This window comes from Fulmarus glacialis, unplaced genomic scaffold (assembly GCF_000690835.1).
Source record: "Fulmarus glacialis isolate BGI_N327 unplaced genomic scaffold, ASM69083v1 scaffold6065, whole genome shotgun sequence".
NCBI classification, from domain to species: domain Eukaryota; kingdom Metazoa; phylum Chordata; class Aves; order Procellariiformes; family Procellariidae; genus Fulmarus; species Fulmarus glacialis.
The window spans coordinates 9,947-22,719 of NW_009213536.1; the positions used below are offsets into that span (position 1 = coordinate 9,947).

At 40.4% G+C, this 12,773-nt stretch overlaps 1 protein-coding gene across 1 annotated transcript; it reads right to left on the reverse strand.

Moving 5' to 3' along the window:
- Positions 1–2,330: 2,330 nt before the first annotated feature.
- Positions 2,331–7,531, reverse strand: LACC1 (laccase (multicopper oxidoreductase) domain containing 1). Its single transcript, XM_009578216.1, has 5 exons — positions 6,942–7,531; positions 5,718–5,899; positions 5,070–5,235; positions 3,005–3,230; positions 2,331–2,505 (listed from the first exon to the last, which is right to left on the reverse strand). Exons 1-5 carry the CDS (start codon positions 7,507–7,509, stop codon positions 2,331–2,333), a joined length of 1,317 nt encoding a protein of 438 aa, XP_009576511.1. The 5' UTR covers positions 7,510–7,531.
- Positions 7,532–12,773: the final 5,242 nt, after the last annotated feature.

The following is a 12,773-nucleotide window of genomic DNA, read 5'->3' on the forward strand; positions in this document are numbered from 1 at the left end:
ATGAACAAGCCAGGGCTTACTATCAGTATCATGTTACTGTGACTTAATATACTGTTAAGCATTTGAACTGCAGTAAGTAGCATGGCTGCAAGGTCTTTCTACTTACTGCAAAGTTAAATGCATTGGTTTAAAACCATCTTTGAGGTGAGATGGGCTAACAGCAGGCACATGGGCACTTATGATGCTTCAGCTGTCGAGCGGTACCTTGCAAAACCAAGTAACTCAGCTGCTTTTGACGGCATGCTCTTAATCCACAAGGGAAGAGGGTTAAGTGGAGGGCACTGACAGACAAGCTTTGGCTGAGCTTCAGGTGCAGGGACTGAAGACTACGTGGTGCTGCTGCCCCCACAGCAGAAACAGCAGAAGGAAAGACACCTTACTCACTTCACTGCTACGTCAATCAGTGCCCATGAAGTGGTTCACACTTACATGCCGGGGCAAAGGGACAGAACTAAAAGGTGAAGGTAGGTTGTTGGGTTTTTTTACCTTGTGCAGCAAGATAAGCCTGGCAGTGTCCATATAATTATATTATCCTATACTTGGAATAAGTCAATAATACACACATAATACATATACATACCATACACACCATCAGCTGGTGTGCAGTAACATGCTTGGCAGCATTAAGTTGAGGAGTGTGAGTGTTGCCCCTGTTGGAACCTGAACCTCCAGTTTGAACCCAGCTGTGAACATCACCACAGTGAAGTTACAAAAGAAACCAAGAATGATGAAAGAAATGGTGAGGTTTTTAAAAGGTAACTGAAAAGGTAAGAATTTTTATTGTCAAGGACTGCAGTGCTACAGCAGAAGAGGAATAATATTTCTAAATAAGAAGTAGGAGAGTTGGAAGAAGTATTTTTTTGGTAGATGGTTACAGTCAGAGGGTAACATACTCAGAACCAGCCTCTTCTCTGAGAAATACCATTCACAGTTAAAAGAAAGTTTTTTTAAAAGTCTGTTATCGGGCAGAGGACAAGGAAAGTTCTAATCTGGTCAGCCCTGAATCACAGCCCAACAAAATGAAAAATAGATTACTCTTCAAGCACAGATACCAGAATAACTTGGCAGATGATTATATAGGCAAAAGTAGCAGCGTACGCCGTAGAGCGCGTTGCAAAATGCATGGTTCGAAAACCCGTATGCGCGGTGCAGGCAGGGACGGGAGCGCAGCGTGAGCGAGCACTGACCTCTAGTGGACGTAGAAGTCTAGAATTGGTAAAGATCGTTGAACTCAAAACCGAAACTACGTCCTGTGGACAGTTGTCCCAAAGCTTGTGCTTGGCAACCCTGCAAGCTACAGTCAGCATAGTTTTAGACTTGACTGTTGGATGGAACTATTAGGAAGCTCTCACTGTCTATGTGTCAGGTACTATCGTATCTATTGCAACGTCTAGAGACAAATCTTATACGGCCAAAAGAAATCAGTGCACACTTAGAATTTGCTTAACAAGACAGGTAAATGAACTATCGGTCAGTAAAATTAACTGATGCTAAATTAACTGAGGCTAAATTCACTCTCCTTTTTAGATTTTTATTGAATAACTGGGCACTGTTGAGACTGTCCTAATGGACATTAGCAAAGCACCAATAGTTTAAAGAAAAAAATCCTAAGGAAATATTAACATACATGTCATATCATATTAAGAGTCTTAGTCCTACTTTTTCTACAATCAAAAAATACAGAACGGTGAGAGTTGATATATTTTCAATGTCTGCCCCAAAGGATCTTGCTTGTTTCTCCTATGGAAAATAACTTGAAAGTGAAATGTCCTGTAAGTGTTTTGGTGCTCTTCTTTAAAGTAATCCAAAGAAGAAAAACAATCCTAGGCACATAATTCCATAAGGCTAACCGTTCAGCTGAAACTACCAAAGTTGGGTGTTCTCAAACAGTTAATGTGCGATACAGGCTTCCCTTCCTATATCAGTAATGTCACACTTCATTCAGAAGCCTCATCCAGAAGCTAATGAACACTTCGGGGTTTTGTGCTTTCACCACGTTAAGACAGTGAGATTTCTGGGATATATTTGGTCAAGAAGGCAAGACAATGGGAGCTTGCATCTGGTCTCACACAAGGGCTTTGTCACTGGTGTGGGTTGTCCTTATTTCCTTTACACCCTGTCTCACACCAGAATTATTGGCCCTACACACTATACATTTCTTCTTGCCTCAGAATGGCAGGGAAGGGAAGAAGCAAGAGAATCTCAAGACCCGTGAATTCCCGATTCCAAATCTGTCAAAGGAAGGAGGAAGAATGTCTATGAGGAGAGTGCGATGCCAGGCAATGCACCAGATTTATTGTCTAAATACTATTTAGGAGTAAGAGACTATCTCAGTCTTTTATTGATATGAAGCCAATCTGGGTCCCGAAGTTAGTGCCATCACGAAAGTGAGAGTAAAATTTATCAGGGTGGCATGCAGTACAGAAAGTGATATTTTGGTTCTGGTCTGTGACAGAATCATCTTGGATGTTCTCAGGAAGAATCCCACCGCTCTCAAGAAGAATCCTTAAAAAAAGAAAGAGAAACAGAAAACAGTATTTTTTGTACATCCGCACATTCCTTAAGACACTATCATTCAGACAGCACCTCAAGTACCAATTGAACAAACTGTGCCAATATTGTGGTTGGGACTTTTATTTGCTTTTCTTTTGTTTCTTTTTTCCAGTATTATACTAAAATAATTGCTTTTCTGCAACCAATAAAACCACATTTAATTTGAACCTTTGTCTATAATCCATAAAGTAAAAGTATAACAGTAAAATAATAACTGAAACCCAACAAGGGTGAGCAGATATCATTCATTGAGAGGTATCACTTGTTGATCTGCAAAGTACTAGAGAGTATTTTAAGATGGTGAGGACCCCACCATAATAATGCTGGATAGTAAAATATCAACATAATTATTGATAACCAATGTGGAATTAGTCTTTTGTTCTTTTGTGCTGAGTCTACTCAGCACAAAAAAAACCCCTGTATGTTATGGAAGTGCACTCAGTAGGCTTACCGTGTTGCTCTTCTAATATCAATATAAGGATTTGCAGAGTCAAATAGTCTCACACACTTTGGATCAATTCTGTGAAATTCTTTAGCTGATTCGTGAGGAAGTTTGTAGCAGCAAGGTCCTACAGATGGGCCTAGCACCACAAGGATATCTTTCACATTACAGCCATATTCAGATACCATAGCATTTACTGTGGCCATAGAAACTCCTAACAATGTGCCTTTCCATCCTATAGGAAATGAGAGGTTGAAAAAAAAATTGTATAAATTGTCTCTTTAATTTTTAGTAGCTAAAATATATGCTATTATTAAAAGTACAAATTAATAGATATATTTATATCTAAAAATAAATCATTATATCTAATAATAAATAATTGTTTTTTAAAAAAACCCAACCCGACCCATTAACAACTGTCAGTTTGCTGGTATCATCATTTTGTGGAGACGGAAACTAGAGAGAAGAGTTTAGATTAGGATTCCAGAATTCCTTTTTCCCAGTGTCCTGGTTTGGGCAACTAGAGCGTACCTTACAGCTCCTCTGTGCTTGAAACGTTTACATGGGAATATGACAACAGAAATATGTTACAGTCAGAAGTGTATTTTTATAATATGCTGAAAATTATTTTAGTGTTATTTTAGGAAAAAAAGAGGCTCAAGCTAGAGGCATTTTTGGAATAGATAGAAGAAAGCCCAGCTTTGAGTTCTCATATCTCAGTTTGAGTCCCAGGAAGTCTTTGCATTGCACAGGGAGTGCGTCATACCAGAATATGCTAATAACTTTTTCTCTGCTTTTCTACATCCAAAGACTGAGATGACCTTATACATAATTGTCTTTATTTGTATACATACCAACATGTGTTCAAGTCAAACTGAACTGAGGTGGGGTTGGACAGGAAGGAAAGGATTTAGGAAAAGATAACTGGAAGCCTGGCAAGGACTGTGATGTGGGAATGAAGGCCAAAACTTGGGAGATGGAAGGTAGGAGTTCAGGCTAGAGCTGAGAAGTATGCTTGGAGAAGGCTGCGGTGTGGGTTGGGGGAACAGTATGGTGTGTCAGGGACTAGATAAATGAAGAGGCAGCAGAGAAAGGAGCAACTACAGATTTAAATATTTTACAATAATTAGGTTTGAACACTTACAATGTAAAACTCTTAAAACTTTCAAGAGTGGAAAAAATTCTCTCCATCCCTTCTCCCCATTAAAAACCAGAACCCTCTCCTCCCAGACAGACATGCCACAATTCTCATTCCTCTCACTTTCTCTAACCTAAGCTTGCTAGGCACGCGGTGGGATGGGAGGGGGGCACAACTTTATTGAAGGAAAGTCAAAGTTTTGATCATCTTATGATGACTCACAAATTTGAATTTATTTTGGCTTATTTATTGAATGCACGAAGAATTGTATGAATTAGGTGGTGTTCACAACTTCTAGGCAGAGGTGAAGCTTCCTACCATATCAAGGGGTGTACTAGCATCAAAGCTGAGGAGAAACTCTCAGCTGTGCATCCTCCTTGACTTCATAAATACAGACTTTTTTATAAAATGAAACAGTCCCAGCAGGAAAATCTCACCACAGGTTATGTATTCTAGCCTAACAGTTGGGACATCTTCTGAAGTCAGACATAACTCCAGCTTGTGCTAACCATCCCTGCTTCAGTGTTATTCTCATTTGGTTTCAGTCAGACAAATATTTCTTCTGATCCAAAATGATTATTGGGGGCATTGGCTTTATAGCCATTTTTTACATATGAAGTTAGACAGAGTGCAAAAAAAATTATTTGTTTTTGGCTACCAGATCAGAAAAATAAATATATAAATACATAAATAATAATTATTACAGTTATAAAATTAAAAAAAAAAAACACAGCTTGGGAAACAAACTATTCTCAAGACTAATCTTGTTTTGGTAGGATACAAACTTAACAGGTCAGGGTCTGTGTTGTTACGTGATCTTGCATTTATTCATTCCCACTCAGTGCTCCTTTGGTTGCTAATTTGTAATCCTTAGTCCAAAACTCCCTTTCCAGTGGTCTCCTAGTTATTTTGATTGCCGTGATTTAAAATTCCTACCAGAATGAGCAGCACCGCAGGCTTTTCTGATAGGATCAGCAAACAGCACAGGTATGCAATCAGCCCCTGGAGCTGCTATCGTAACACCTTTCTGATTCGTAACTATTCCATCATAGCTGTCAGGCTCTGTCTTTCCCATAATATACACAGCATTAGCGTGATCAATCTGTCAAGACAAAATCAGAACATGGACAGTGATATGGCAGCAAAAAAACCCAGTTGTAACTAATGCAAGGATTTTTCTTTGGCATGAAACACTCCTCTGCACCAACTGCTTATGCATGGAAATCAGGCACTCCCGTGTTCAAATGCCAGGCAGATCTATCAGTAGAAAGCCACCATCAAAGTGGTGGTGTATTTTTCTTTTAAGAGAAACTGCTCTGATGATTTATCTGATCTTTCTACTCTGTGGTAAGTTAAATGTTAGAATATACTTGGAAGAAACAGTGCTGCTTCTCCATGTAGTGCCAAATGGCTGATAGTTTGGATGGCTATTCCCACAGATAAATTGCCAGCATAAATGTTTTAATTGTTCTGCTTCTCACAAGTCCTTGCTGAGAAAGATAAGAATAATGCCTACAGTTTTAGCCAGTGATACATGAAGGAAGATCTGATCCATTTACATAAATCTATTGTTTGACAAGATACCTTGACTCTGTGAAAAGTTTCTGGGTTAAATCCTGCAGCATTAGCTAGCCTGCGGAGATTTTCTTTAACAACAACTTGTGGGTCCCTCCGTTTGGAACTGCTGAAGAGATTGCAGGAGCTTAGAGTTGGTATGTAGGAGATGCCACCTGTCCTTGTGGTGAAGCCATGTAGGAAGATATCATCTGGCAAAAAGGCAAAAAAGACAACAAACAATTGCTTTCAACGCAAGACCAGTCCAGACATAACATGGTTTTATACTGAAGAGACCTGGAACCAGCCAATCAAGTGGAGTATTGCTTTACCTCGTATTCAGCTGTGGCATTTAAATTTAAGGATTGTAAGGTTTCTTCTTGCTCATAATCATAATCCTCTGAGGCCAAGGTAGAAGGGTTTGAGCAAGAAGGAGTCCTGGCAGATTTAGCCTGATTTTTTGCAGAGTTGTAGCGCAAACCCTAGAGAAGAGGTAACTCACTGAGGAAAATGAGAGTAGATTTTTAAACAAATGTTCTAGATAGTCCCACAACTGGTATTTTTGCTATCTTAATAGCTGACAAGCTATTGTGACATAATCAGATGATTATAAGATGATTCAAAATCTCTTTTATGTAGTGTGGTCCTTTCAAAGTCACAGCCAAAAACTTGAAGCACAATGAAGGCAAAGATGGCTTTACGTAACTCATGTTCATTTCAGGCTCTGGATCATTTCGGACAGTTCCAAATTTTTGCAGTAGCAAACCTCGCAGCTTTCCCCTGAATCCTCTGAATCATAAGACCCCATAATGACACCGCTTGAGAGACATGCTACGGTAAACTGGGTCATGCCATGGCAGGGACACTGAGACATCAGTCTGAATAACCAGGCACGCATGAGGCTGCAGACCAGGAGAAACTCCTGTCCTGCCTTTCCAGAAGATGATGGTAACTCTCACAGTGTGTAATTCCCACACAGAGGGGAAGAGATTTCACTGTCTGCAGTAATGCTCTCGCTAAACCTGGGCCTCTCTTTCCTCTGATCATGCCCCAGGTCTGGAGCAGACTTGCCAGTCTTTTGCTGTATCTCTATTGATACTTCCCCCTCTTATAGACATGATACACTATTGCAACATCACATAGAGTTATTTGCTGACTGAAGATATTTCCAAATCTTACCCATTCTGAAATTCCCTTGAAGAAGTATGCCTGAGAACGGTCGCTGTAAAATCTATTAGTTGGGATTCTCTTTACCTGGGATCAGGGAAGATCTGAGGATGGTGAGCTCCCCTTTCAGGCTCGGCAGGCTTTCCAAGTACGTCTGAATCTCACTTCGGATGAGTGCCACGTCCTGTGTAGGAAGCGTTTGCTCTTCACTCCAAGGTTCGGCTATCTGTAGGTTTTCACAATCAGATGCCACCTGTAAATCCTCAAATTCAAACTGGTAGACTGCTGTAAAGAGATGGTCTATATATACTTTCATTAAGTCTTTTCTTAAGGTAGGGAGAATAACTTTAATGATGCTTAAGTCTTTTTCATCCAGTCTTTGTTTGATGGTGTACAAAGCAGCAGCTGTAGTCAGAGCATGTACAACCTCCAGTCTTTTCTTCAGACTCTGAAAATCTCTCAGAGCTGGAAGCGAGAACTCTTGTTCACCGCTCCTTTCACTCCCCTGTCTCTGGCAACACATGACATAAACAAATGGAGCAGGGATGGAAAAGCATTTCTCAATAGTTTCCAGCGTGTTACATACTAATCCTTGGATGTTGTTCTGCAAGTTGGCTGGTAGGCTGAACAGATCTATCAGTACTGCTTCCACCATATTCCAGGATATTTAAAGATTCCTACAACTGCCAAGTAGTGAGTAACAAAACATGAAAAATAAACAAAAAGGCAAGACAGCATCATTAGTCCAAACACAGAATTATGTTATTAAGGCAATGCATTCAGTGATACTTTGTAGAGAAGGTGGCATAGCAGTAATTACTGTCTCAGGATTTCCTCACTGCATCAAAAGGAATTGCAGCAAAAGAAAAGTAGCAGAAACGGAAATTATTATGTATTTATTTAAGTATTTAGGTATTTCCTTACCCCGCCTACCTCAGGTTTTTTCCCAGGTCAGGGATGATAAAAGGTTAGTACGTAACATTAGATTTATTGAATCAATTAACCCAGATTAACCTAATGAATCTTCTTGACCTCTGACTGTAGGGCCCTCCTCCAGCTCCCATGAGAGGAACCAAATACAGAGGTCCCTCAGCTTGCTGGGACTGGAGGAGTTTCTGTACCAATTTTTCTGGAGGCATTTTACACACTTATCATTGAGGTGGAACTCATGTCTGCTACCCCTCCTGGCAGCAGGGGTGCTGGGCTGTGAGCACAACGACATCTTTCCCACAGGCCTTCACAAGACTTTTTGCACTTCTCCCTTTTGCGTGACCAAAAGTATTGACTTGCTAATTTCTGACTTCTGTGTGGAGAGGCACATGATCGGTACAGTTGTTCTTTTCAGGAGGAACTCAGGAACTCAGCACAGGTTACTGAAACTTCACCTAGTAACGCAAAAAGTACACAGAACTAAATGAAAATAATATAATACTGTGCACAACTTCCTGCCTCAGATTTTTCACGATGGTAGCTGCACTCTTTCATTAAGCTTATCCAAAATCATCCTGTAGTTCACAGCTTGTCTTGTGGCCCGTGGTGTAATTCCAGTTTTGGTGTTTTTTTTTTCCTTTTCTGGACTTTGTTGATCCAAGCCCAGCTAGGCTGCCTACCTGTGGAAACTTCCTCCCTCTGTTGCTATGAGAACCTATTTTACATATCCTCTAAGAAGTGTCTTATTTTCTTTTCTCTGTCTCTGATAATTTTTCAGTTTCCAGTGCAAGCCTCCAGTGGTCTGAACAAAAGACTAGATCCCTTTGCTTTGGGAACCTTGAACAGACAGCTATTCAGATTTCATGACTAAGCACCGTGCTTGATCTAGGAGGAATACATGCAGCTTTATCACCAGTTGTAAGATCCCATAATCATTTAGAGTATTCCTTAACACCACCATTTTTTTGTACAGTAACAAATCATGCATGAATATTAATTCCTTTGCAAGAAAATTAATATCTTTGCAGGAACAAAGGACTTGAGAATCTTTTAAGTCTTTGAAATCAATGCTCTGCTACCAGAACTAACTGTATCAGATAATGCCTGGCACTATTTTCCTGCTCCAAGCCCTCGTTCTCCTGTAACTACATGCGTGCTCTGGCTTCACAGCCCTTCATTATCCTGCAAAAATACTGCTTCTGTGTGTACTTGAGGCCTGCCACTATGGTGGACTTGGCGTCCTCCTTGGCATTTTATGATTGACAATGGATTCCCAGAGTTTCTACACTCAAATGAGAGGTCAAAGACCTTTCTGGTTTTAATGGATCGTTTATTCAGAGTAGGTTTTACAGAAAACATTCTGTATTTTCTTCATTGTTCTTTCCCCCAGACTGGAAGAAAAATAATCCTGATTGAAAATGTTTTCCTTTCTGCAAGTTGAACGCTTACAAAGATTAATTAGTGACTATCAAAACAGGTGAACTAAAAGTATTGAAATGTGACAGCAGATAAAAGCATCTGCCAGGGAATTTATGACCCTTGATTTTGCTCAAAGTATTATTTGCACACAGCTGATAATAGATTTTAGAGAAAACAGCTTGCTAAGAAAACAGTGTTGAAACAAACTCATGTCAAAGACCATGACTTGGGAAATCAGGATATTTCCTTCCCTACCCTGACACTCTCTGTGGGAGGCCTGTAAGAATATGACGTGATCCCAGTCTAGGTACAGCAAATAGCCCCAGCAAAGACAGTACAACAGAGGGGTTGTCCTGGTTTTGGCTGGGATAGCGTTAATTTTCTTCCTAGTAGCTGGTATAGTGCTGTGTTCTGGATTTAGTATGAGAATAATGTTGATAACACACTTAAGTTTTAGTTGTTGCTAAGTAGTGCTTACTTAGCACTACCTAACTTAGCAAAGTCAAGGACTTTTCAGCTTCTCATGCCCTGTCAGCGAGAAGCTGGGAGGGGGCACAGCTGGGGCAGCTGACCCAAACTGGCCAAAGGGATATTCCATACCATATGACATCATGCTCAGTATATAAACTAGGAGGAGGTGGACCACTGCTCGGGAACTGGCTGGGCATTGGTTGGCAGGTGGTGAGCAATTGCACTTATTTTTTGCGCTTATTTTTTATATTCGTTTATCATTATTATTTTCCCTTCCTTTTCTGTCCTATTAAACTGTCTTTATCCCAACCCACAAATCCTCTCCCCATCCCACTGGCAGGGGGGAGCAAATGAGCAGCTGTGTGGTGTTTAGCTGCCTGCCAGGTTAAACCACAACAGTTCTTTTGGTGCCCAACATGGGACACGAAGGGTTGAGATAACGACAGATCTGAGCAGAGCGTATTAAGGCAAATTTGTTATAAGCATTCATTGTATTGGTTTAATAGTCGCTGGTCACAATGTTGATTTATTTGCTTTCAAAGTTGTCGTGCTGAGTTGTGTCGAGTGGTGTTATTTAATACCTTACTTGCAGTATATGTTCCCTGTTGTGCTGTTTATCCCCGCCGGGAACTGGGTCAAGGTTATCATTTTGCTGCACTGTGTAACACTGGTTTATGAGATGATATAATAAAATTATTGGTTGTGAGACTAATCTGGTATTTGTGTTGTACTCGCCATTGCCATCATCTCTGTAACTCGGGATTCATCTCTCGGAAACTATTAATAATTACACTCTACCTTTTGTTGTGGTTTAACCCGGCAGGCAGCCAAACACCACACAGCTGTTCGCTCACTCCTCCCCCCCAGTGGGATGGGAGAGAGATCACAAAAAGAAAAGTAAAATTCGTGGATTGAGATAAAGACAGTTTAATAGATCAGAAAAGGAAGGGGGAAAAAAAAAAAATGATAGAATATACAAAATGAGTGATGCACAATGCAATTGTTCACTATCCAACGACTGATACCCAAAAAACGATCGCTACTTCCTCAATCACGCCCCTATTTACATACTGAGCATGACGTCATATGGTATGGAATACCCCGTTAGCCAGTTGGGTTAGCTGTCCTGGCTATGCTCCCTCCCAGCTTCTTGTGCACCTGGCAGAGCATGGGAAGCTGAAAAGTCCTTGACTAGCAGGGTATTTAGCAACAACTAAAAACATCAGTGTGTTATCAACATTCTTCTCGTACTAAATCCAAAACACAGCACTAGGAAGAAATTTAACTCTATACCAGCTGAAACCAGGACACATTTTCTCCTTGGAGAACCAATTTATGGGGCAGACTGGGGGGGCACTTTCCCCCGCTCCTTCACCTTCACTTTCTCCTTCAGGCTATTTACAACAGCTCTTGAGAATTTTGAATATCCTTGAGATGTTCAAACCAGCATGTTCCTATTGCTATGTCTCCTGAATGTGGTTCAGGTCTTGTTTAGGGCTAAACAACTATTTAAGAATACCATCAAGAGACCTACCCCCCTGCGACAGGCACTGCGGTTGCTCCAACCCTGGCGACAGGCACTGCAGCTACTCCAACCCAGGTGTTTCTGCCTGGTTACGTGGAAAAATAGGTTATTCCTCCACTTCAGATATGTCAGTAATGGAAGGTAAGTAGAGTTCATTGCTGTCCTCGTACTTCCCCAGAAAAACACCACCAAAGAAAGGGTAGAAGGAAAGTGTTTGTGGAGGGAGAGATAGTTGCCTACATTGTTACTATGTTGTGTGTGTATTGCAAAAAGTCCACAGGGGCAATTATTGGGATGTAGACAGAGAAACAATGGGGCTGATTCACCCTCGTATCCTTCCAGTTTTGCATCACAGAGTCCTACTGAGGTCAGAAGTAAATTTGCTTACAGTCATAATAAAATTTTTTGACTGCCTTCTAAGTCGCCCAAACAAAACCCTTCTCAAAATACAGGCTTGCCAAGCACAGCAATGTTTTAGCTTATAAGAAATGCATTCATGGTTACTCAGATTTTAAGCAACATGCTCTACAGTCCCAGTGTTCCATAGAAAGTCTCACTGCACGTAACCGCATCAGGAAAGATTAAGTGCATTTATTAAGGAGTTGCTCATTTCAGCACACAATGCAAGGCAAATACTTGCACAAACTTGAAGCCAAGGCCACCCACTAGCTGTTTCGCTCACTCTCTGAAACTCTGTCAGTACAAAGATTTGGAGGGTAAAAAGATTCTCTTGCACAGACACCAAGAAAAAGAAAATAAAAGAAAATGATAGATAACAAGAAGAGAGGAAAGGTGAGGAGGTTAACAAGAGTGAAAAGGAGAAAGGCAAAGTGAATACAGAAAAGAAACAATGAAGGAAATAAAACTGGGCTGCAGAGAAGAGACAGCTCAGGGTAGAAAAAAGATCTGAAAAGCAACTTTTCAAAAACCCCTAATTCTAAATGCTCACTGTTGGTCAAGACAAGATTGCTGGCAATTTCCTGCACCTTTGAATCCTACTGGTCGCCTTATCTTCTCACAGAAACTCAGAGAACTGACATCGTTTTGGGAAAATTAAAAAGGCAAGAAATATTTAACATCTGCCAGAGAGAGATGCCCAGAGAAAGAAAACAGGTCATTAAGGCAGCCCAAATGAACAGGGATAAAAGCACATCTGCAATAAAACGTCAACAACAGCAAAGACAAAAAAAAAAGGGAAAAAAAAGAAATACGTAAAAACCTCTTAAACTGGATTAAAATAAAACATTCTGCCTCTCTTAACTTAGGGGTATTTAGGCAAGGTTGAAGAAACCGAAATCAGCACTTGAAAATATTGAAGTACATGCAGTTTTCATAAACAAACTCAAAGTTTAAAACCCGGGAAATTACTTACACAGATAGACAATCCTTTTAAACTCTTGAAAGAGATCATCTGATATAAACACACATTACCAGCTTTATATATCTCACTTCTCACTGTCAGTCTTGCTGACAGCTGATTTGTACAAGATGGAAACTCCTATTCTAGGTAAGATTGGAGTGGGAACCTGTATTTCTTCTTTATCATTAGACTCTGCTTTGTTGCTGTCAGTATC